This window comes from Bufo gargarizans, chromosome 2, assembly GCF_014858855.1.
Source record: "Bufo gargarizans isolate SCDJY-AF-19 chromosome 2, ASM1485885v1, whole genome shotgun sequence".
Classification (NCBI taxonomy): domain Eukaryota; kingdom Metazoa; phylum Chordata; class Amphibia; order Anura; family Bufonidae; genus Bufo; species Bufo gargarizans.
In genome coordinates, this window is record NC_058081.1 from 337,963,325 (window position 1) to 337,989,373 (window position 26,049).

At 42.2% G+C, this 26,049-nt stretch overlaps 1 protein-coding gene across 2 annotated transcripts; it reads left to right on the forward strand.

Annotated features, from left to right (window-relative positions):
- The first annotated feature begins 3,251 nt into the window (after positions 1–3,251).
- On the forward strand, positions 3,252–24,673 carry GLT8D2 (glycosyltransferase 8 domain containing 2). 2 transcript variants are annotated; one of them, XM_044280591.1, is made up of 10 exons: positions 3,252–3,524; positions 8,196–8,237; positions 9,458–9,559; positions 9,644–9,821; positions 9,914–10,031; positions 10,906–10,990; positions 13,414–13,526; positions 21,402–21,568; positions 22,052–22,164; positions 24,282–24,673. In XM_044280591.1, the coding sequence occupies exons 2-10, from the start codon at positions 8,219–8,221 to the stop codon at positions 24,446–24,448; spliced, it is 1,062 nt and encodes a 353-aa protein (XP_044136526.1). In that variant the 5' UTR covers positions 3,252–3,524; positions 8,196–8,218; the 3' UTR covers positions 24,449–24,673. The 2 variants fall into 2 exon arrangements, with proteins under 2 accessions (XP_044136526.1, XP_044136527.1); XM_044280592.1 differs by having other exon boundaries at positions 9,458–9,550.
- The last annotated feature ends 1,376 nt before the right edge of the window (positions 24,674–26,049 follow it).

Sequence of the window (26,049 nt, forward strand, 5' to 3'; positions counted from 1 at the left end):
GCTGTGCAGACGAGCGGTGATTTTCACGCATCACTTGTGCATTGCGTGAAAATTGCAGCATGCTCTATATTCTGCGTTTTTCACGCAACGCAGGCCCCATAGAAGTGAATGGGGCCGCATGAAAATCGCAAGCAAGTACGGATGCGGTGCGATTCTCACACATGGTCGCTAGGTGACGATCGGGCTGGGGACCCGATCTGTAATATTTTCCCTAAAATAGTGATGGAGGGGTTAAAAAAAAATAACTCACCAAGTCCACTTGATCGCATAGTTGCGGATCTCTGTCTTCTTCTGTAATGTTGAGCTGCCGGGTAAGGACCTGTGGTGACGTCACATCACATGATCCAATCACATGGTCCCTCACCATTGTGATGAACCATGTGATTGGACCATGTGATGAGCACAGTGACGTCATCAAAGGTCCTATTCCTATGCACAGCAAAGAAGAAGACAGAAGAGAAGCTGGGCTGCGTGATCAAGTGGATTAAGGTGAGTTAAATTATTTTTTAGGTTTTTTTTAACCCCTCCAGCCCTATTGTACTATGCATTCTGTATTAAGAATGCTATTATTTTCCCTTATAACCATGTTATGGATAATGGATAACACTGGCAGCATTATGCGGGAGGAACGCGCTTGTCTGCAAGGGGCCTAAGGCTGGGGGGGGGGGGGTTATGGCTGCCATCTTTTGACACATACTCATCCACTGAATTTTTTTTGGGCCTGTTTGAAGAAACACAAATGCCAATGACGGTTTGTAATAACGTTTTATGTACAGAGGAAGTGAGATTATGGGTGTCAGCTTATATACTGGCCTATATAAAAAGATCAAGGCATACATAAAAAAATAAAATAAATAAACAGGTCAGGTTTAAAACAGGTCCTCTTATGGCTGATCAGTGTATAAAATCATTTATCTATCTCATATCTATCTATTATCTCTATCTACAGACGTGGACAAAATTGTTGGTACCCTTTGGTCAATGAAAGAAAAAGTCACAATGGTCACAGAAATAACTTTAATCTGACAAAAGTAATAATAAATTAAAATTCTATAAATGTTAACCAATGAAAGTCAGACATTGTTTTTCAACCATGCTTCAACAGAATTATGTAAAAAAATAAACTCATGAAACAGGCATGGACAAAAATGATGGTACCCCTAACTTAATATTTTGTTGCGCAACCTTTTGAGGCAATCACTGCAATCAAACGCTTCCTGTAACTGTCAATGAGACATCTGCACCTCTCAGCAGGTATTTTGGCCCACTCCTCATGAGCAAACTGCTCCAGTTGTGTCCGGTTTGAAGGGTGCCTTTTCCAGACTGCATGTTTCAGCTCCTTCCAAAGATGCTCAATAGGATTGAGGTCAGGGCTCATAGAAGGCCACTTTAGAATAGTCCAATTTTTTCCTCTTAGCCATTCTTGGGTGTTTTTAGCGGTGTGTTTTGGGTCATTGTCCTGTTGCAAGACCCATGACCTGCGACTGAGACCAAGCTTTCTGACACTGGCTAGTACATTTCTCTCTAGAATTCCTTGATAGTCTTGAGATTTCATTGTACCCTGCACAGATTCAAGACACCCTGTGCCAGACGCAGCAAAGCAGCCCCAGAACATAACAGAGCCTCCTCCATGTTTCACAGTAGGGACAGTGTTCTTTTCTTGATATGCTTCATTTTTTCGTCTGTGAACATACAGCTGATGTGCCTTGGCAAAAACTTCGATTTTTGTCTCATCTGTCCACAGGACATTCTCCCAGAAGCTTTGTGGCTTGTCAACATGTAGTTTGGCATATTCCAGTCTTGCTTTTTTATGATTCGTTTTCAACAATGGTGTCCTCCTTGGTCGTCTCCCATGTAGTCCACTTTGGCTCAAACAACGACGGATGGTGCGATCTGACACTGATGTTCCTTGAGCATGAAGTTCACCTTGAATCTCTTTAGAAGTCTTTCTAGGCTCTTTTGTTACCATTCGGATTATCCGTCTCTTAGATTTGTCATCAATTTTCCTCCTGCGGCCACGTCCAGGGAGGTTGGCTACAGTCCCATGGATCTTAAACTTATGAATAATATGTGCAACTGTACTCACAGGAACATCTAGTTGCTTGGAGATGGTCTTATAGCCTTTACCTTTAACATGCTTGTCTATAATTTTCTTTCTGATCTCTTGAGACAGCTCTTTCCTTTGCTTCCTCTGGTCCATGTCGAGTGTGGTACACACCATATCACCAAACAACACAGTGATTACCTGGAGCCATATATATAGGCCCAATGGCTGATTACAAGGTTGTAGACACCTGTGATGCTAATTAGTGGACACACCTTGAATTAACATGTCCCTTTGGTCACATTATGTTCTGTGTTTTCTAGGGGTACCATCATTTTTGTCCATGCCTGTTTCATGAGTTTATTTTTTTACATAATTCTGTTGAAGCATGGTTGAAAAACAATGTCTGACTTTCATTGGTTAACATTTATAGAATTTTAATTTATTATTACTTTTGTCAGATTAAAGTTATTTCTGTGACCATTGTGACTTTTTCTTTCATTGACCAAAGGGTACCAACAATTTTGTCCACGTCTGTATCTCATATCTATCTATTATCTATCTCATATCTATCTGCCTCATCTATCTATCTATCTATCTATCTAATATCTATATATCTGTCTGTCTATCTAATATCTATCTGTCTGTCTGTCTATCTAATATCTATCTATCGCATCTAATATCTATCTAATATCTATATATCTGTCTGTCTGTCTATCTAATATCTATCTATCGCATCTAATATCTATCTATCTAATATCTATATATCTGTCTGTCTATCTAATATCTGTCTGTCTGTCTATCTAATATCTATCTATATAATATCTATATATCTGTCTGTCTGTCTATCTAATATCTATCTATCGCATCTAATATCTATCTAATATCTATATATCTGTCTGTCTATCTAATATCTATCTATATAATATCTATATATCTGTCTGTCTATCTAATATCTATCTATATAATATCTATATATCTGTCTGTCTATCTAATATCTATCTGTCTGTCTGTCTGTCTATCTAATATCTATCTATATAATATCTATATATCTGTCTGTCTATCTAATATCTGTCTGTCTGTCTGTCTATCTAATATCTATCTATCTCATATCTGTCTGTGTGCAGCATACAGCAAAGTTCTCATTTTCCATTTTGAAAGCCAAAAATCCCTATGTGAAGCACAAGGGGGATTTGCACATGTTGGAACAGATTTCATCTGGAACTCATTTCTTTCTGTTTGTGCTTGCAAATGTAGCTTTTCCCCGAGCAGTTCATCACGCTGGAAAGAACAAAGGAGAGTGGAGGGATCACCATCAGTGCCTCCTTCGGCTTGGTACACTTTTGCTTACTAAAGAAGAGAAACTTCAGTATTGCTTTTTATGCTTACAGTAACACAGGCTGCGGTGGACATTTTTTCAGTCCACTCCTCCCATGAAATGTCCGATAAGGGAAGCTTGGCCTAAACTGTCACCGTCTCGGTATGTAACACTCATTATTTGCTGTAAATAACAAATTATCCTGATCTTTGAAATACGTTATATGTAAAAGTTAGAGTTTCGTGAATGCATTGCATCAAAGTGCATTCTTCTCATTGCAAATGCTGGCAAAGACTGCGTGTGTAAGAAGTGTTCTAGGTAGAGACGTGAAGTATTCTTGCCGTGCAGGAAATGAAATGTATATTTTTCTGCCTGTAGACACAGGAAGTAATACACACTTTTTGCCAGTGCTTACTAATTGATTTAACCTTATGTAGACTAAGGCCTAGACACATACCAAATATTCCTATATATCATTAGTAGTGTGACATACAGAAATTAACATTTTAGGTTTATCACATGCTAATTCCAGTTTAGTGGAATATAAATAATAAGAATGACAAATAATGGTAAAAAGGTTTTCCGGGACCCATCAACCCACCTTAAAAGGGTTGTGCACTTTTTGGGGGAGGTTTTTTTGGCAAATACTAGGATAGGATGCGAGTGTGTTGCGGGAAAATGCGCGATTTTCCCGCGTGAGTGCAAAGTGTTTTAATGCGTTTTGCACGCGCGTGAGAAAAATCGGCATGTTTGGTACCCAGACCCGAACCCAGACTTCTTCACAGAAGTTCGGGTTTGGGATCCGTGTTGTGTAAATTTTATTATTTTCCCTTATAACATGGTTATAAGGGAAAATAATAGCATTCTTACTACAGAATGCAAAGTAAATTAGGGATGGAGGGGTTAAAAAAAAACTATAATTAAACCCTTTGGCAATGTCATTGCACTCATCACATGGTCCATCACACGGTCAATCGCCATGGTGATGGACCATGTGATGATCAAAGTGACGGCAGCAAAGGTCCTTTTCCTCCCAGGTCTTCAAAGAAGAAGAATGAAGACGAGCCGGGCAGCGCGAACAAGTGGATGAGGTGAGTTTCATTTTTTTTAACCCCTCCATCCCTAATTTACTTTGCATTCTGTAGTAAGAATGCTATTATTTTCTCTTATAACCATGTTATAAGGGAAAATAATAAAGATCGGGTCCCCATTACGATCGTCACCTAGCAACCATGCGTGAAAATCGCACTGCATCCGCACTTACTTGCAGATGCTTGTGATTTTCACGCAGCCCCATTCACTTCTGTGTGGCCTGCGTTGCGTGAAAAACGCACAATATAGAGCATGCTGCGATTTTCACGCAACGCACAACTGATGCGTGAAAATCACCGCTCATGTGCACAGCCCCTTAGAAACGAATGGGTCCGGATTCAATGTGGGTGCAATGCGTTCACCTCACGCATTGCACCCACGCGGAAAACTCGCCCGTGTGAAAGAGGCCTTTACCTGCTTCCCAGAGCTGGTTCCTGGCAGCTCGACTCCCAGGATGTAAACTTCAGTTTTGACGCCTTTACAGCGAATCGCTGGCCGCAGCAGTGACCTGTCCTATTACCTCATGTGACCATTTGAAATGATGCAAGGAGAGCAGGTCACTGCTGCAGCCAGTAATTGGCTGCCGCGGTGTTAAAACGAAAGTTTACATGCTGAGCGGAAAGGACAAGGTTGCGAAGAGAAGGAGACGGGAGCTGTCGGCAGAAGACAAGTAAGGAGTCTTCCCTTTGCAGGTCATCCATAAAAGAGGGAGTTTGCCTACCCCTCCTTACCAAGGGGCACAACCCCTTTAACTAATCCTAACTTGTTTGTAGAAGATAGTCTCCAGTATACATACCATGACAAAGTCATATGGATTGACCACTCTGAAAACTGGCCACATGACGTGTTTCACTTTGGAAATCCTACATTCGCCAACATCACGTCCATCAGTCAGAGTACCAGATTTCTAGTTTGGTCAATAGATGTGTATGTCACTATTGTAGCGCGGTAGGAGTGTGCCCTTACTCAGGGGGCATGTCCTGTAGTTGTCACAGCTTCTAACAAAAGATATGACTGGTGGCAGTTGAAAGTTGGAAGTGAGCATGTGCATCCGAGTCAGCGAAGTGGACAGAGAAATCTGGAAAATAACAAACAGCAGGTGGCGCTATACAGATACAGTTTATAAAAAAAACTCTCTGTCTATACTAAATGTTTAATTACATACAATTACAAAATTATTCAGATCCAGGTGCTGGGTTGAAAAATGTAGAATATTTTTTGTGGGTTAATGGGTCTTGCTGGGTGGTGGAAAACCACTTTGAAGGGGTTCTCAAGCCTATATAAGCTCAAAGTGTAGAATTAATACAATGTGCAACATGCTTATCTTACTGAATACACTCTGGTTTCCCCACTGCTTGTCTTGTGTCCCTTTCTGCTTGCCATGCAATGCGGCTACTCCTAAAATGAGCTGAGCTGACAGGAAAAGTTGCACTGTTCTACATATATATATATTGTGACACAGCGAGAGGTTTTGTCTGGGAAGGCAGGTATTTTCCTCCCAATAAGAAGAGGTTAGATACTGGACCGGAGTTTAAGTGCCGGTCCGGGTTTTGGCAGCACCTGGGTGTCCTAAAATAGGCAGCTGGGCTTAGCAGCTGAGTCTCTGTGTTGGGATCTGATGTTTTGTGCCGGACTGGAGGGCTCAGACTCATGTGCAGGGGGAACAGGCCCCCTAAAGCCTGCTGTGGACTACTGGAGGCAGAACTGCCAACAAGGTGACTTGTGCAATATGAACTTTCCATTGTGTGTGAATTAACACCAAAGACTGCAAAGTGACATGTTGTTCTGTGCAAATTAAACTTTCCATTTGTGTGAATTAACACCAAAGACTGCAAAGTGACGTGTTGTTTTATGCAACTGTGAATAAACACTTAAGTTTGAGTTAGCCTACATGCACACGACTGTGGTGTGTTTTGCGGTTCGCAAAACACAGATGGCGTCCGTGCGCGTTCCGCAATTTGCGTAATGGCACGGACAGCCTTTAATATAACTGCTTATTCTTGTCCACAAAGCGCAGACAAGAATAGGACATGTTATATTATTTTTGCAGACCACGGAACGGAGCAACTGATGCGGACAGCACACGGAGTGCTTGATACGAAGAAAGAACCGGCACTCCTTACAATATAATTACCAGTATTTTATTTGCCACTCTTGGATAGAAGTGACGCGCGTTTCGGCACATGCAAGTGCCTTTGTCAAACTCATGCGAACAGCAAGTGGCCACTTGCTGTTCGCATGAGTTTGACAAAGGCACTTGCATGTGCCAAAATGCGCGTCACTTCTATCCAAGAGTGGCAAATAAAATACTGGTAATTATATCGTAAGGAGTGCCGGTTCTTTCTTCGTATCAAGTACCTGGGGGACACCCGCGGACCGTGCACCCACAACAGCAGTGCCGCCCAATATCTATTTTCAAGCACACGGAGTGCTGTCCACATCTTTTGTGGCCCCATTGAAGTTAATGGGTCTGCAGCCGGGCCGCCAAAACTGCGGCTCGGATGCGGACCAAAACAACAGGCATGTGCATGAGGCCTTAAGAACTTGTATTTTGCCTCTGTACTGCGCCCGCTTACCCTATCTACCAGAACGAAACCCCAATATATATATACACTCACCTAAAGAATTATTAGGAACACCTGTTCTATTTCTCATTAATGCGATTATCTAGTCAACCAATCACATGGCAGTTGCTTCAATGCATGTAGGGTTGTGGTCCTGGTCAAGACAATCTCCTGAACTCCAAACTGAATGTCAGAATGGGAAAGAAAGGTGGGCTACAACAGCAGAAGACCCCACCGGGTACCACTCATCTCCACTACAAATTGGAAAAAGAGGCTACAATTTTCACGAGCTCACCAAAATTGGACTGTTGAAGACTGGAAAAATGTTGCCTGGTCTGATGAGTCTCGATTTCTGTTGAGACATTCAAATGGTAGAGTCCGAATTTGGCGTAAACAGAATGAGAACATGCATCTATCATGCCTTGTTACCACTGTGCAGGCTGGTGGTGGTGGTGGTGTAATGGTGTGGGGGATGTTTTCTGGGCACACTTTAGGCCCCTTAGTGCCAATTGGCCATCGTTTAAATGCCACAGGCTACCTGAGCATTGTTTCTGACCATGTCCATCCCTTCATGACCACCATGTACCCATCCTCTGATGGCTACTTCCAGCAGGATAATGCACCATGTCACAAAGCTCGAATCATTTCAAATTGGTTTCTTGAACATGACAATGAGTTCACTGTACTAAAATGGCCCCCACAGTCACCAGATCTCAACCCAATAGAGCATCTTTGGGATGTGGTGGAACGGGAGCTTCGTGCCATGGATGTGCATCCCTCAAATCTCCATCAATTGCAAGATGCTATCCTATCAATATGGGCCATTTCTAAAGAATGCTATCAGCACCTTGTTGAATCAATGCCACGTAGAATTAAGGCAGTTCTGAAGGCAAAAGGGGGTCCAACACCGAATTAGTATGGTGTTCCTAATAATTCTTTAAGTGAGTGTGAGTATATATATATATATATATATATATATATACCCCAATATGATTCACACATATAAATAAAATAAAAAAATTCTAGAATGTTCTATGATTATGTAAAAAGATTACATGGCAACCATCTCCTATTCCTAGTATTTAAATGTAACAACCAATTAGACACATGAAACTGTGTATTTTTTCATACAGAAATCTGCTAATTAAGTATCATCATTAATTTTGCTTCTTTCCAGAAACCGCAGCAGAGATTAATCATATGGCTGTTTTACGAAAACGTAAGTCATTACTTATCCTTTGTCAGTCTGACACTGCTAAATCTACTATCTCTTTCATCTTTCCCTGCCTGTAGGCTCTCTGAAAACGTTCAGAAATCTCTCCTACAAAAATACCATAAGAGTAATACAGTATATAGAAGTCAGGGGAGGAGGGGTATGCAGCTTCAATTTCTCATTTAGTAATTCAGTGAAACAGTGAGGTAGAAAAGAAGCATAGAAGATGAGTGGAGACATCTGATTGGCTCAGAGTACATACCACTCCAGGAAGAGCCAGCAAATTTACAGTCCCAAAATATCAACTTTACACATTACAGCACTACTTTAGAAAAAAAATGGTTTAACTGGTGTAGAGTAGAACTGGCTTAGTTGCCCATAACAACCAATCAGATTCCACCTTTTATTTTGGACAGCTCTTTTGGAAAATGAAAGGTGGAATCTGATTGGTTGTTATGGGCACCTAAGCCAGTTCTACTCTACACCAGTTTGATAAATCTCCCCCTTTCTGTCTAAGAAGCCATTGTGATTTTTTTGTAATAAGGCTACTTTCACATTAGCGTTTTTCTTTTCCGGCATAGAGTTCAGTCACAGGGGCTCTATACCGGAAAAGAAAAAAAACGGAAGACTTGCCTGAATGCATACAATTACAAAAGTATTCAGATCAAAGTGATAGTTTGAAAAATGTTGCATATTTTTCATAGGACAACCCCTTTAAAGGGTTATGCTTCTCACTTATTTATCTCTAAGGCTACTTTAACACTCGCGTTTTGGCTTTCCGTTTGTGAGATCCATCATGGGCTCTCACAAACGGTCCAAAAGGATCAGTTTGGCCCTATTGCATTCTGAATGGAAAAAGATCCGCTCACAATGCATCAGTTTGCCTCCGATCAGTCTCTATTCCGCTTTGGAGGCGGACACCAAAACACTGCCTGCAGCGTTTTGGTGTCCGCCTGACGATGTGGAGGCAAATGGATCCGTTCTGACACACAATCTAAGTCAATGGGGACGGATCCGTTTTCACTGACACAATCTGGCACAATAGAAAACGGATCCATCGTCCATTGACTTTCAATGGTGTTCAAGACTGATCCGTCTTGGCTATGTTACAGATAATAAAAACGGATGATGGATCCGTCCAAAACACGAGTGTGAAAGTAGCAGATATACTAAAAGTAAGATTCTATGCAATCATTTTGCTAAGCATACTCATTTTTATGTTTCAGTTAATCACATATTGCTGTTTCTGCTTGTGTTGACATTTTGTGCCATATGGTATAGCACAATCTATAAGGCGCCCACACGGAAGGAACAAGACGGTAAATATGGTAAATCTTTTTAGCTCCTTGTATGAAGATGCCATGTTCTGTACAACTTCTGAATGAATGGTGATGTGTAAATGTGTATTGTAGATGCTGCTTTAGAAGTAGAAGAAGAAGAGGAGGAGGAAGATGTCATTCCCGTTGTTATATGTGCTGCATCAGGCCGCCTGGGTGCCGCCATAGCTGCGATCAACAGCATCTACAGTAACACTAATGCCAATGTACTATTTTATATTATAGGTCTGAAAAATTCATTGCTTCACATCAGGTAACGAGAAATCACATTAATTGATTAAAAAGTACTACATTTATCATGCAATCCCGTGAATAAGAATAAAATTGGTTAATACTATATTTCAGAAAATGGATTGAACAAACACAGTTGTCTGAAGTACAATTTAAAATTGTGGAGTTTAACCCCATGGTTCTTAAAGGAAAAATTCGCCATGATGCAGCCTTCCCTGAGCTTCTTCAACCAGTAAGTAAATCTTTTTAACATACATATTTTTATTGGTATAATCCAATCCTAAGGCCAAGGGCTAATTGGGAACTTAAAGTGGCCCTGGAAAAAAAACTAAAAGTGGCCCCGTATTGTAGGTGGGACAAAATGATAGAAGACAGGGCAACAGAAGTAGATAGGGCCTGGAATACCATAGTACAAAGTACTTCCCCAGCAGAATCCAATACCACAGTGCAGCACAAAATATTGCCGCCTTCTCCACAGTATTCAACTGTATCACCGTCATGAGGATGGTAATACAGTTCAGATCAAATGGGCAACTGCTGTCGTTGAGCATCAAATCATTATGTATCTGGCCTGCGTCCATCAAGAGAGCTTGGGTGGCCCCCTGGGAAATTTCCCTGAAGGGTCTATGGCCATTCTGCCCCTGCCTGAAGATGAGTTCAGATGCAACAGGTTTGCAAATTTCCTCCACGACTGCTCAGTTCTGACTTGTTTGCGGTATTACAGGAAGTTCTGTCACCTAGATAATCTGTATTGGGTTTGTTGAAAAGGTTAGAGAGTTAGGGAAGGGGTTAGGGATCCAAACATTGAAATAGGTGTATTTCAGGTGAGGACAACGTTAGCAAGGAGAACATGTACTGTAATACATGGAAGCCTGTGAAGATCTACTGCAGCCAAAATGATCAAGAAATTGTGATCAAGTCATTTTTATCCTGAGGATAGGTCATCAATGTTTTACTCCTGGAAAACTCCTTTAAAGGGCCTTTTACAAATTTATTTTGGCATATCTCCTTTAAGCTGTACAGCTCTAGGCATTACAGATTGTTGTGTATCTTGTTTTATTGCTTACCATATATATATCTCTCTCTCTCCATTTACCAAACGACAGCTGAATTTTGTACGTTTTTATCTGCCACTGCTCACTTCAGAACATGAGAAAGTCATTTATTTGGATGATGACGTCATTGTCTTAGGTAGGTTTTTGTTTTTTAAAATAATTATCGTTTACGCTGGGTTCTCATCGTCGTATTTCTGCTTTTCTGTGCCATCATAAGAGCAGAAAACCGAAAATGACAGTGAGCTAGATCTCTCACATACAGACCCTATTAAAAGTCAGTAAGGTCCACTAGGATTCCGTCATGGTGTCCATCATTTTGCTGTAAAAAAATTGTTGCATGGATCCATCAAATATGAATCTGCAACCGCGGTTCCAAACACAGACATGAACCTAGTCTTAGGATTTAAGTTTAAGCCTTGGGCTCCCATGCAAAATGTGTCACAGGGTCTTCATTGGCAGATGAGTCTTTTGGGTCCCATCAGGTACCAGCGCCCAGGTGCTACTGCAACCAGTTCACTCCATATCACTACACCTCAGCATTTACTAGGTCAACTTTGCCTAGTATAGGATGACGCTCATTAATATAGATATTGCTTCAAGTTCTTTTTATATGGAACAGTTTGGCATTCATAATTAAAGTGTCATTGAACTTCTGATCACTATAATGAGGAAAGAGAAGCGCTCACATAGTGCATGTTCTCTCCTCGCTGCAAGAGATGGATGCAAGGCGGGCCCATGAGTCTGTCTCCTGCAGCGAGAAGAGAGAGTGTGCTATTTGAACGCTATATTATATATTTTGAGGATACTTCAGTTCAATTGATTCAATGTATTATTTTGTACTAAATAACAATACTAACGATTTATAACATTTAGATATTTTGCCCAAGGCTTTCTTCACACACCAATTTGGTTTGCCGTTTTTTTCCCACCAAAACAAATGCAGCAGAAACCTCAAAAGTTGGACAAAACGGCAGAAACAGCCTATGGGGAGAATTTATCATGGACTGGTGTTTTATGCTAATCTATAATATCCCCCTGCATTGCCAGAAGATGGGCCTAATTTATAACGAGACACAGGCTCATCCTCCGGCAATTAGTGTGCCTCAAGTGAAATGTACGCCAGCTAGGAGATGATGTAAATTTCAGTCTTCTGTAACACCATAAAACTGGCGTAAAAGAAGATACATTTTTTGTGCCTGCTGGCCCTGCACTAACTTTGCCCCTTCTTGGCAAAGCAGCTATCACCTAAATTTAGGCACAAGGGTGTTTTAAAAGTTGCAAACACAAGGTTTGAGACTTTTTTACGCCAGAAAACTGGCATGGGGGGAATGATAAATGCCCTCCTATGTGTGAAACCAGCCTAAGACCAGTTCAGACATTTGCATTTTACTCAGTTTTGTGTAGTTATTTTATTTATTTTTTGCCAAAATTTAGAATGAATTAAAAATATTAAAGCTTTCAACTTATTCAGACAGATATAGGAACAAATGACCATCAGTGATGTAGACAAAAAGTACACATATCAGCAGAATCTATATCTCATTTAAAGAGCCAACAACTGAAATGGTGGTATCCTGAGGCCAAGTAAAAAAAAAAAGACCTCACATGTCCATGGTCCCACCATTCACACGCCACTTCCCCATTTCTGACCGCTTCCTTGCCTGATCAGTAGTGTCTTGGTCCCGTGCTTTGCAATGTCACAAACCAACGGGTGTGAACCCACTGTGCCACGTGTCCTATCTCCTCTAAGGGCGTTGTCTAAGTGAACCCCTCGATTCTTCACAATACCCCTGATGGTGGGGATAGACTTTCCCGAGGGGAATACCAGGTCGCTATCTCTTGAGGAGGATAGGTACACGAGCCAGCTGGTCAAGGCGGACCAGGAGGTACCTGAGAAAGGTACCAGAAGTACAGGCATGGTCATTACCAGGAGCAAAAGTAAAGGATCGAAAGATGAGGCAGAGGCGTAATCAGACAGACAAAAGGTCAGGGCAGGCGGCACAGGTACAGGTCAGGCAATCCGGTTCGGCATCAGGAGAGTCAAGGCAAGCAGGCAGGGATCAGACGAGTAACAGAATCCAGAAACACAATAACGAGTCAGAAACACAGGCACACAAGTGGTTATCAGGAAACTAAGCAGAGCACAAGGACCTTGACACTGAGGCATCTGGGAAGGGGGCTGAGCCACTTATATATGTGCATGAGGGCTAGGATTGGTCAGTGCGGTCACATGACCTAACCCGGCCCTTAAGGAAGTGTTGCAAAAAAACAGCAGCAAGCATGCTGTGGCCAGGGCTGAGATGAAACTGTGGAGCGGATCTTTAGAACCACAGCACCTACACAAACAGCCCAGAGCTGCAGCAGTGAATGGGAAGCTCTGGCCACAGAGCACCGCTGGGCACGGCCCCCGGGACCGGAGTGGTAAGCCGGGGAACAGCGGCGCACAGCAGCCGCTGTTACATGCAAATTAGGATGCTTAGAAGAACATTAGCTGACACAATGTACTTGCTATCATATAATAGTCTCAAAATAGCAGTTCTGTTCTTTTATTATTTTCAGGAGATATCCAGGAACTTTACAACACTAAAATATCAAGAGGACACATTGCTGCATTTTCTGATGACTGTGACTTGCCATCGCTCCAAGACGTTATCACAAGAGTAGGGATACAGGTGTGGTAGATCATGCATTACGCAATATCAGTTCTTATTCAGACCTTACTTTAGAGGGTACATGATGTGTAACTTTCATTGTTTTGTCTTTTATTTCTAGATGTAGTTAGAAATATATAAAACCTAAAGAAATATCAGTGATGAGAGAGGAAATCAGTGATATCTGAGATGGGGTCCTTCACTTCAATTATCAAATCTCAGCTGAAACAAGTAACAGAATCTATTTGTTCAAGACACTGGGCAGATTTACTAATCCTATAGATGGCATAAGCTTAGACAGGCAGTCTAGACCTGCATCAGATTGATCACAGTGGCTCAGGCTGGATGATAAATCTGGTGCAGGGACAGACACATTATACCGAATGTTGGTTGGCTTACTTTGAGACAGAACTTTACACCAGAATTGTGCAATTCTGGCACTAAATGGTGCCTTGGGCTGCTCCCCCTTTCTGTGTGGTCATGCCATCTTGATAAGCTATGTGCAATGGATTTCTCAAGAAGTAGATCTGCCAAAAGTGCACCAGCTGGTGCCAATTTGTGCCAAGTTTTGGCAACGTTTATGACAGTGTCAAAGTTCACTGACATTAGTAAATGTGGGCCACTGTTGTGGATCACAGCTACCAGTCCTCCACCAGTATGACCTTATAACATGTCTGTATCACATATAAGAAAGATATATTGTCTTGAGATATCAACATACTACAGCACTAGTTAAAAAAAAAATCCCATCCAGTAATGAGCTTCTCATGTGTATAAGGCCTTTGGTCCGCAAAATACAGATGATGTCCACGTGATGATCATGTTGCATACGCTTTTTTTGCAGACCTATTGACTTCAATTGTTTGCAGCCAAGAATAGGACATGTCCTTTCTTTTGCTGAATGGGCATACGGATGCAGAAAGCACACAAATAATCCGTTTGCTTTCTGTTCAGGAAGAAGATAGAACATGTCCTATACTAAGCCACAAAATGTGAACCCCGGACCTATTGAAGTCGATGGGTCTTCAAAAAAAAAATGGATGCAACACGGACGTCATCTGTATTCTGTGGATCCGCAAAATACATAAGGTTGTGTGCATGAGCTCTAAAAAATATTATATACTATATTATAGCCTTTGTAGCTGTTATGTTATCTCAGCAGTGTCTTTTTTATCATGCACCAGCCAGATTTTCCTGAATTAAGATTAAGTGGCTAGCTAAACAATAAAACAATACCATACTATGTAATCCCAAAACAGGTGCTTATTGGACAACTATATTATTGTACCGAATTGGTACATTTATAACTAAAGCAGACATAAAACATTGCATAACACAATTACTGGCGGATGAGGTCAGATGCAGTGTCATCTTTATACCTTTGGGGAAAAGAGAGCTTACAGTGTCAATGTCTTTCAATAGACCCAGGCTCTGATACCATATTGGTCCAGGAGAAAAATCCCATTTAGAGTTGCCTTTTAAACCAATTAGTTGTCACTAGAGTCTATTTCTTTAAATCAAAACATACTAGACTTCATTCATGATATAGGGGTTGGGCCACAAGAATAATTTCCTCTGGTGTGTCCAAGGAACCTCATTTTCTCAATACTAAAATTACCATCTAATATTTCACTACTTCAATCTATCAGATCCATATGTCGGGTACATGAACATAGCTTTGATTCCTTTATCTTACCTACAATGTGTGATGGATATAGAAAGAAAAAGGTCCAGCTTGGTTAAAAATGTTACCTTTATTTTTCAGTGCGATTAAGAGCCAGTTACAGTCCAGTCTACGCGTTTCGGATCAGAGACAATGTCATGAGTAAGGATCGTTATTGTCTCTGATACTAAACGCGTAGACTGGACTGTAACTGGCTCTTAATCGCACTTAAAAATAAAGGTAACATTTTTAACAAAGATGGACCTTTTTCTTCCTATTTTCAAGTAACGCTGTGGCTCTCGGCGTGGTCCGTGCTAGGTGTGGCGGAGTTGAGCACACCTACATTCTATCTCTGTTTACCTGTGATGGATATAGAGGATGTGGTAAAGTTGTCACCTCTCAATTGGAAATGAGTTATTAGAGGCTTGTAAAATAAGTATTTAATACACTGGCAATTTTGCCAGTTTTCCCACCTACGAAGAATGAAGAGGTCTGTAATTTTTATCGTAGGTATTCTTCAACTGTAAGAGACAGAATCTAAAAAAAAATCCAGAAAGTCACATTGTATGATTTTTTAATAATTAATTTGCATTTTATTGCATGAAATAAGTATTTGATACAATAGAAAATCAGAACTTTCTTTGCAATTACAGAGGTCAAATGTTTCCTGTAGTTCTTGACCAAATTTGCACACACTGCAACAGGGATTTTGGCCCACTCCTCCATACAGATCTTCTACAGTTCTTTCAGGTTCCGGGCTGTCACTGGGCTACATTGAGTTTTAGCTCCCTCCAAAGATTTTCGATTGGGTTCAGGTCTGGAGACTGGCTAGGCCACTCCAGGACCGACCTTGAAATGCTTCTTACGGAGCCACTCCTTAGTTGTCCTGTCTGTGTGTTTTGGGTCATTGTCATGCTGGAGGACCCAGCCACGACCCATCTTCAATGCTCTTACTGAGGGAAGAAGGTTGTTGGCCAAAATCTTGCGATACATGGCCCTATCCATCCACCCTTTAATACGGTGCAGTCGTCCTGTCCCTTTTGCAGAAAAAGCACCCCCAAAGTATGATTCCACCCCCATGCTTCACGGTTGGAACGGTGTTCTTGGGGTTGTATTCATCGTTCTTCTTCCTCCAAACACGGCGAGTGGAGTTGTAACCAAAACGTTCTATTTTGGTCTCATCTGACCACATGGCCTTCTCCCATGCCTCCACTGGTTCATCCAAATGGTCATTGGCGCACTTCAAATGGGCCTGGACATGTGCTGGCATGAGCAGGGGGACCTTGCATGCCCTGCAGGATTTTAATCCATGACGGCGTAGTCATAGTGAGTTACTAAAGGTGATCTTTGATACTGTGGTTTCAGCTCTCTTCAGGTCCTTGACCAGGTCCTCCCGTGTAGTTCTGGGCTGATTCCTGACCTCTCTCAGATTCATCCTTACCCCAAGAGGCAAGATCTCCCAGACCGAGGAAGATTGACTGTCATCTTGTGTTTCTTCCATTTTCTAATAATTGCACCAACAATTGTTGCCTTATTACCAAGCTGCTTGCCTATTGTCCTGTAGCCCACGCCAGCCTTTTGCAGGTCTACAATTTTGTCCCTGGTGTCCTTTGACAGCTCTTTGGTCTTGACCATGGTGGAGAGGTTGGAGTGTGATTGATTGAGTGTGTGGACAGGTGTCTTTTTTACAGGTAACAAGTTCAAACAGGTAATGAGTGTAGAGTAGGAGAGCTTCTTAAAGAAAAAAACAACAGGTCTGTGAGAGCCAGAATTCTTGCTGGTTGGTAGGTGATCAAATACTTTTTTCATGTAATAAAATACAATTTAATTATTTTTTTTAAATCATACAATGTATACATTAAAGCCGGATTTTCATACATACTATTTGGCAGGTCAGCTGATGCTTATTAGGTCCTGGTATTCCTCTGAAGAACTGCCCACCTCGGAATACTTCTTGAAACAATATCGAAACTGCCACACTTTATGGTCAATTCTGGAGCTGCCTCCTAAATTCCAGAGACCAGTACTACCACTTCACAGGTTGGCGCAACTGCCCTGGAAGGAGGCCAAATCGCTGACCCAATTTACAGGGGTCATATCCGACATACTTTTGTGGTTTAATCAATCACTTCCACAGATGCAGTTAGTTATGGGGGCGGATAAATGGCAACTGGCGGAAGTTCTAACTCTCGGAGATGTGTATGCTCAAGGTGTATTAAAGACATTCGAAGCGTTAGCTCAGTCACACCAGATCCCCCATACACACTTCTTCTCTTACTTGCAACTTAGATCAGCCATACAGACAACATTCCCAAACACTAAGGCTACTTTCACACTAGCGTTCGGGCGGATCCGTTCTGAACGGATCCGCTCATAATAATGCAGACGGAGGCTCCGTTCAGAACGGATCCGTCTGCATTAAAATGGCAAAAAAAAAGCTAAGTGTGAAAATAGCCTCGGACGGATCCGTCCAGACTTTCAATGTAAAGTCAATGGGGGACGGATCCGCTTGAAGATTGAGCCACATTGTGGCATCTTCAAACGGATCCGTCCCCATTGACTTACATTGTAAGTCTGGACGGATCCGCACGGATCCGCACGCCTCCGCACGGCCAGGCGGACACCCGAACGCTGCAAGCAGCGTTCAGCTGTCCGCCTGTCCGTGCGGAGGCGAGCGGAGCGGAGGCTGAACGCCGCCAGACTGATGCAGTCTGAGCGGATCCGCATCCATTCAGACTGCATCAGGGCTGGACGGCTGCGTTCGGGTCCGCTCGTGAGCCCCTTCAAACGGAGCTCACGAGCGGACACCCGAACGCTAGTGTGAAAGTAGCCTAACACTGCAATAGCTAAATACCCTCTTATCGGAATAGTTAAAACTCAGGGACCCAGAGGATTGGTATCAGCAATTTATTCACATTTGGTGCAGGCAAAGGTCGAGGCTAACCCCCTCAAGGTAATAGACAAATGGAAAACACTGATCCTCACACTTACAGAAGAATTAATATCACAATTTATTAGAATCGCACATACATGTGTCGCCAGCAGTAAATAACAAGATGATTTAACTATACATAGTTCACCAGACATATCTCACACCAACTAGAATGTATAAAATGGGTCGAGATTCTTCCACAGCATGTCTAAGGTGTGGAGAAGCAGAGGCAGACTTCTGGCACATGATCCGGAGATGCAGCCCGATTGCTACATTTTGGGGTGAAGTGACTTCCTTTTTGTCGAATATACTGCTGATACGAGTGGCGTGCAGCCCTGAGGTTTTCCTGATGGGAATTATGGAAGAAGACAATTGGGACCACTACATGACAACATTTTTAATAGAGTCCTTTTTTTTGGCACGTAAATGCATTGCTCTGAGATGGTATAATCCCAGTACACCGACCTTGGCCATGTGGGAACCTCAAATAAATCAAATTCTTCCATCTATTGTATTGGTGTTCAAGCACCGTAATAAACCCCAAAAATTTGATAAAGTTTGGGACTTGTGATGTACATCCCCTCACACACAGTACTCATCCTCGAGCCTAAGACAAGCTATTATGGTGGCTTGGGGCTCCTTGGCATAACAGGCTTAGTGGGAATACCTGATTCATATATGCAAGGAATGTCATTTAAGAAATAGGAGACAGCAGCAGTGCAGTGGACAACTGACACGTTTGTAAAACCGAAGTTTACTGGATTTGTTATAACTTCTTGTATCACTGCGTATAGCAAGATCATATATGTTAATGTACTGTACCTTCAACTTGTTCTTCTGTTAATAAAACAGTTTAAAAAAATATATCATACAATGTGATTTTCTGGATTGTTTTTTAGATTCTGTCTCTCACAGGTGAAGAATACCTACGATAAAAATGACAGACCTCTTCATTCTTTGTAGGTGGGAAAACCTGCAAAATTGCCAATGTATCAAATACTTATTTTCCACACTGTATACCCATGATTATCAAAATTTGTAAATTCTGACGTTGAACTTCGTTCAATGAGTCGGGTTGCCACCCCATGTATAAAAGTGAAGAAAACTCCAGCAGTAATGATGCAGAATGGTGAACTTTTATTGCAGTCAGGGCTGGTGCAACCATATAAGCGAACTAGGCGTTCGCCTAGGGCGCTGGCCTGCTGGGGTGCCCTGGTGGGCTCCCCCTGACTGGGGCTGCAGCCCTGGGCGACAGGGCGAGCGGCTCTTGAGCTGCCCCCAGCGCCGTTACAGGGGGGTCAGGAGGTGGAGGTCCTTCTTAAATATGGCAGTGCAGGCATCTGCTTACCCTGATGGCAGGTGCCTGCTCTGCCAGGGGCGTAGCTATAGGGGGTGCAGAGGTAGCAGTCACTACCGGGCCCAGGAGCCTGAGGGGGCCCAAAGACCCTTGTGCTGTATAAGAAGACACCAGTATTATAGAAAGTGCATGCTGGTCAAGTTACACCTCTGGCTGGAAGGAAGGGGTTAGGTCAAGAATTGGCATGGGAGAGGTGCCGTTTCAATTTTTGCCTTGGACGGCACAAAGGTTTGTGCTTCCCTGCCCCTGGCCACAAAGCACTGAGGGAAGGGGGGGCCCAAGCTGAATTCTTGCACTAGGGCCCATGAGCCTTTAGCTACGCCCCTGTGCTCTGCCAGTAAATTACCGGAGGAGAGGAGGCGGGCGGCAAGGGAGGCTGTTCTAGCAGCTCCCACTCCTCCCTCGTGCGCCCTCTGTGATGCCGGAATATGACGTCATTGAGTGTTTAAGTGTTTGACTGTGTGAGTGTCTGCCTGTGTATTTATGTCAGTGAGTGAGTGTATGTCTGTCTTTTTGTCAGTAAATGTATGTGCGTCTGTCATTGAGTGTCTAGGTGTATGTCAGTGAGTGAGTGTATGTCAGTGAGTGTGGATGTCTGTTGGTCAGTAAGTGTCTGTGTGTTTGTCAGTGAGTATATGTTTGTCAGTGAGTATATGTGTGTTTGTCTGCCAGTGAGTGAGTGTCTGTCAGTGAGTTTCTGTGTGTGCGTTTCAGTGGGTAGGTGTATGTCTGTCAGTGAGTGAGTGAGTGTATGTCTGTCAGTGAGTGAGTTTCTGTGTACATCATTCAGTGAGTGTCTGAGTGCGTGTCTGTCAGTGAGTGAGTGACATGAGGGGGGCTGCAAAATGGATCTTTGCCTAGGGCGGCAAAAATCCTTGCACCGGCCCTGATTGCAGTGCATCTTTTAGGCTACTTTCACACTAGCGTTCGTCGGTCCGCTCGTGAGCTCTGTTTGAAGGGGCTCACGAGCGGACCCGAACGCAGCCGTCCAGCCCTGATGCAGTCTGAATGGATGCGGATCCGCTCAGACTGCATCAGTCTGGCGGCGTTCAGCCTCCGCTCCGCTCGCCTCCGCACGGACAGGCGGACAGCTGAACGCTGCTTGCAGCGTTCGGGTGTCCGCCTGGCCGTGCGGAGGCGTGCGGATCCGTCCAGACTTACAATGTAAGTCAATGGGGACGGATCCGTTTGAAGATGCCACAATATGGCTCAATCTTCAGGCGGATCCGTCCCCCATTGACTTTACATTGAAAGTCTGGACGGATCCGTACGAGGCTATTTTCACACTTAGCTTTTGTATGCTAAAATAATGCAGACGGATCTGTTCTGAACGGAGCCTCCGTCTGCATTATTATGATCGGATCCGTTCAGAACGGATCCGATCGAACGCTAGTGTGAAAGTAGCCTTACATACAGTGACGTTTTCGTCCGGATATGGCCTTTATCAAACTGGTGCTGCTGGAAGCGATAGAAAGGAATAATGGATGGCTGCGCTTAGAGAATTTAGGTAGCGTGCAATTACTGCTTGAGTTTTCTTCATTTTTATCAAAATTTGTAATATAGGAAACTTATCATTTTGATTACCTTCCCCCCTCCTTTCCCCGTCTGCTGTAATGAGGAGGAAGGATACAGCTGCAGATTCTCTCTCTCTCTCTGATACTGCATACTGTAAGATGGAAGGGGCAGCAGAAGTAGAGGGACTGGCTGAAATTGCTATGAGGGCTGTCTGCTCAGCACCATGGGCTGTATGGGCAACATAAAAACAATACCAAGGTAACATCACACAAAGGGTCTAGTGGGCAGACTCTACATGCAACATGCAAAAAATGTAATGAGGAGCATGACTGAAATAAATTACAGAACAGGTTAAGATTCAAACCTATGTTGTGCTTTTAATAATTAATTCACTCTACTTAGATCAACTTACCCTATCTTCTCTTGTAGAACACATACATGGGGTTCCTTGACTACAGAAAGAAGGCAATTCAGAAACTTGGAATCAGCCCAAGTACATGCTCGTTCAACCCAGGTGTATTTGTAGCAAACATGACTGAGTGGAGACAGCAGCACATTACTAAAAAACTGGAGAAATGGATGAAGAAAAACGTGGAGTAAGCTATTCAATGACATTCAGTTCTAATATGCCAGTCAGTGATAAGAAAATCCTTGAAAAAGAAAGGATTTGGGATTGCCCTGCTTTTCAATGCCAGATAAAGTTATAATGAAAATTATTAAATCTTAGCTGACATTTTTGAGATCTAATTCATTGAGCTAAAATATTCTCTGCAAAAAAAAAAAGGGGAAATGTGGCTTTTGCTGGGAGTGAAGGAGCTCACCCCAGCCCCAAAATTAGACTTGCCTAGCCCCAGCCATTCTGGACACCCATAGGAGTCTTTATAAGGAAGGCTCCTCCACCATAGCTGCCTGTTCAGGTGGTCACAAGAACAGGTTATCATGAGATGCCCAGGATCCTATACAGAAAATAAAGGGACTTGCTAAGAAAATGTATTGCACTTAATTCAAGAAGAGGATTTCTCCACTTTACACTTTATGTTCCAGAATATTAATAAAGGATTCTTTGTCTTATTTTTCAGAGAGAATCTGTACAGCAGTACCGTTGGAGGTGGAGTAAGTACTCCTCCCATGCTTATTGTGTTCCATGAAAAATATTCTGTCATCCCTCCAGCCTGGCACGTTCGGCATCTAGGTGAATATACCCATGCCTCATTACTTCCATGCATAGATTGTAGTCGCATATCAGTTCCTGTCATGAGTGGGGCTTACAATATCAGACACCCCCTAAGGAACCTAATGAATAAGTAGGTTTTTGAAGCATAGTGGTAATCTCAAGTACCAGAAATAATGGGAAGAACATAGACATTCCTTGCAGATGTTGCATGTTGCTGTTGTACTTCACAAGTCCAATATATGTGTTTAGCAATATCTCCCTGTAATGAATTCCTTGCCAGGAAATTCTCTCTAAATACAGAGAATGGTGGTCAATGATGCATGGTATGGGGTGGACAAGCCACACAGTAGTTCTTCACCTTAACAATGGCTTGTCACTGATTATGCACATTGTGGTAAAGTTGGGCCAATGTCATGTTATACTGTAAAATAGAAACATAGAATGTGTCGGCAGATAAGAACCATTCGACCCATCTAGTCTGCCCAATATACTAAATACTATGAATAGCCCTTGGCCCTATCTTATATGAAGGATGGCCTTATGCCTATCCCATGCATGCTTAAACTCCTTCACTGTATTTGCAGCTACCACTTCTGCAGGAAGGCTATTCCATGCATCCACTACTCTCAGTAAAGTAATACTTCCTGATATTACTTTTAAACCTTTGCCCCTCTAATTTAAAACTATGTCCTCTTGTAGCAGTTTTTCTTCTTTTAAATATTCTCTCCTCTCTTACCTTGTTGATTCCCTTTATGTATTTAAAAGTTTCTATCATATCCCCTCTGTCTCGTCTTTCTTCCAAGCTATACATGTTAAGGTCCTTTAGTCTTTCCTGGTAAGTTTTATCCTGCAATCCATGTACCAGTTTAGTAGCTCTTCTCTGAACTCTCTCCAAAGTATCAATATCCTTCTGGAGATATGGTCTCCAGTACTGAGCACAATACTCCAAATGAGGTCTCACTAGTGCTCTGTAGAGCGGCATGAGCACCTCCCTCTTTCTACTGGTAATTCCTCTCCCTATACACCCAAGCATTCTGCTAGCATTTCCTGCTGCTCTATGACATTGTCTGCCTACCTTTAAGTCTTCTGAAATAATGATCCCTAAATCCCTTTCCTCAGATACTGAGGTTAGGACCGTATCACTGATTTTATAAATAGGATATAGGAGACGTGTGGACATGCTTTCAGTGTGGCAGGAGAGTGTTAATTGGCCTGGACTATCAGAGTGTCCTTTGGTGGTTTCAAGCTCTGACACGATAATTGACACCTAATATAACAGGAGAGAAGACTCAATAACTGTACCTGACAATGTGCATACAGTATGTCCTGTCTACACAGAAGTCGGGCCCACAGGATCATTTCCTCTAGTGGGCTCAAAGAACCTCATTCTGATGCTGAACAGACCTATGATAGTTGGGGTTACTCAGTTTAAAAAAAAAAAAAAAAAAAAGGGGTTTCAAAACTAGAAAGGGATCAAAAACTGCATATTTTTCCATTATACGCTTTCTCTGCATGTTCCATTCATGGTTTTGGCTTACAAAGTGGCCTGTGAAAGTGGCCTAAAGGAGGAGGGTATACAGGCAAAATGCTTTTCCAGCAAAGCCCAACTAGTCTATCTAGAGCAGGGATGCCCAACCAGCGGCCCTCCAGCTGTTGCAAAACTACAACTCCCAGCATGCCCGGACAGCCTACAGAAGGGCATAGTGGGAGTTGTAGTTTTACAACAGTTGGAGGGGCACAGGTTGAGCATCCCTGAATTAGAGTACTGTACTGAAAATGCTGGTGCCTCTTGCACTTTTATGGTAGGAACATATCATTGTAGATATTATTTAAATTAAATAAATATATTGATCATAAGTCATTAAGATAAAAACTAGAAAGTGGCAGATCCTTTGTAACAAAAATTGTGCCAAAACCAAAAATATACCTTAGGTTCTCTGCAGAAGCCTTCTCCTTTAGTCCCAAGGATGGGGATCATGAAAGCATTTTCCAGTAACAGCACCTTACAAGCCTTCAGTTATGTCTAGGCAAACTCTGAAACGTATTATTTAGGGGATATTCAATGAGTAGGTGGCAAAACCTATACAAATCATGATGTCATACATCTTTATGTTGTATCATTTATATATCAAAAGGGTTGAGTCCAGATGACCAGCTTCCTCAGAATGTGATTCAAGATGCTAAGCTGCTGCACTGGAATGGACGATTTAAACCTTGGAAGTCGCCTTGTTCACACTACAAGCTTTGGGAGAAATGGTTCATTCCTGACCCCACAGGAAAGTTTCAGATCCATCGCATCTAAGTAAATTTTGGGCTTTTGTTTTATGCATTAATTTAGAATCTCTTCTCAAATAATTTGCAAACTATCTTGGTAACGCTCTTCCACCACTGCTGGTGGGTGACACGATCGCCATTGTTGACATGCAGTTTTTGTAGAGCTTTAGCCTTAGCCCAAAATAAGTGCAGCGATTTCAACTGACTGTACACATGATGATGAGCTCCATCCAATATATTTTTATTTCAAGTGTCAAGTGTAAATGTACTTTCAAAAATCTTGAGATGTCATGGATCTGTTGTAAGTAAGCCAAGAGGGTACCTCACAAGTGCATAGGAGTAATGGACACACTGAGGGAGATTTATTAAGCTAATAACGCCACTATTGTGGCATAAAAAAAGTCACACATTATGGTGCATGTCATATGTGCGCCATAATTTTCAACTTTTTAGGCTTCTCAACACTTTTGTGAACTGGCAAAAAAAAAGGTGTGGGGCTTAGTGAAAGGGGTGGGGTTTTGCACGATCCATTGCATTTACTATAACTTTCGCCAGAAAGTGGCGGATGTTATAGCTGAAGTCTACGCCAGCCTGTACTTGGCGTACACTTCAGTTTCTGGAGCACGACAGGGCAGAGGTGCTCCCGATTTAAGAATTTGTCTCTTAATAAATTAGTCACATCTCAACTAACTCAAGTGCAGGGAGATCAAGACTGATAAATGTCTGAGTGTTTCTATAACTTGTGAGATGTGGAAACATACCTCACCGTTCTAGAGATAGGCGGGGGTTCCAGAGGTGGCAGTCTTGTGGCTATGCTATAAGTGTTTGAGAATGGAATACTTGCTGAATGTATATCCTGGGATGTGCCTCACAAACCTTGGCGGAATTGTTTTACTTATTTTTCAATATTACCCCACAAAAGTGCAGTTCGAGGATGCCTGCTTTAAGGGGTTAAGTGTGGCATATTTCAAGAGGCACGATTCTGGAGCATTTGCAGTAGTTCTTAGGAAGATGCTTAAAGGCTATGTACACCTTTGGAGTCATTTTTTAATGATTGCATTTTACTCTTTTTTGGCTAAAAATAATTTTTTCAATTGACCTTTATTAAAAATAGAGCCATTCTGTCGCAAAGGGTTAACAGTTTTTCTGTGTGACTGGTACTTTCCCTTTGTGCTGTTCATCTAATAAACCTTATCTCTAAACTACTAAGAGGTCATAAACACCTATTTAAGCCACATTCTTATCAGCAAGATACAAAGTGAGCTTTAATTAGTGTTTATAGAGTATAAGAGCAGAGATAAGGACCCGTCAGATCCCTGTCTGACTGAGCAGAGAAAATTCAGATCCTGCTAGTAGAGCATCTCAGCTCTGTACAGAGAAAAGGAAGACCAATTTAAAAAAAATAATGTTTAGCTCAAAATGAGTACAATGCAATAATAAAAAATTGCCCCGGAAGGTGTACACAGCCTTTAAAGGGACACTGACAGGCCCAAAAACCATAATTAGCTGTGCATATCCATGCACAGGTCTTCTAATGTGCATTAAAGACATATAAGTATTCCCCCTGTCCACATTATGAATACAGTTAACTCACGTTTTATAACCTGAACTACTCGCTGTTCTTTCTGC

Bases quoted from the DNA above. Each gene is read 5' to 3' on its own strand.
- GLT8D2 (XM_044280591.1), top strand. The intron at 9,560-9,643 runs GTAAATCTTTTT...TGTGTATTGTAG, and splicing joins GGAACAAGACGGTAAATATG to ATGCTGCTTTAGAAGTAGAA. The intron at 10,991-13,413 runs GTAGGTTTTTGT...TATTATTTTCAG, and splicing joins TGATGACGTCATTGTCTTAG to GAGATATCCAGGAACTTTAC.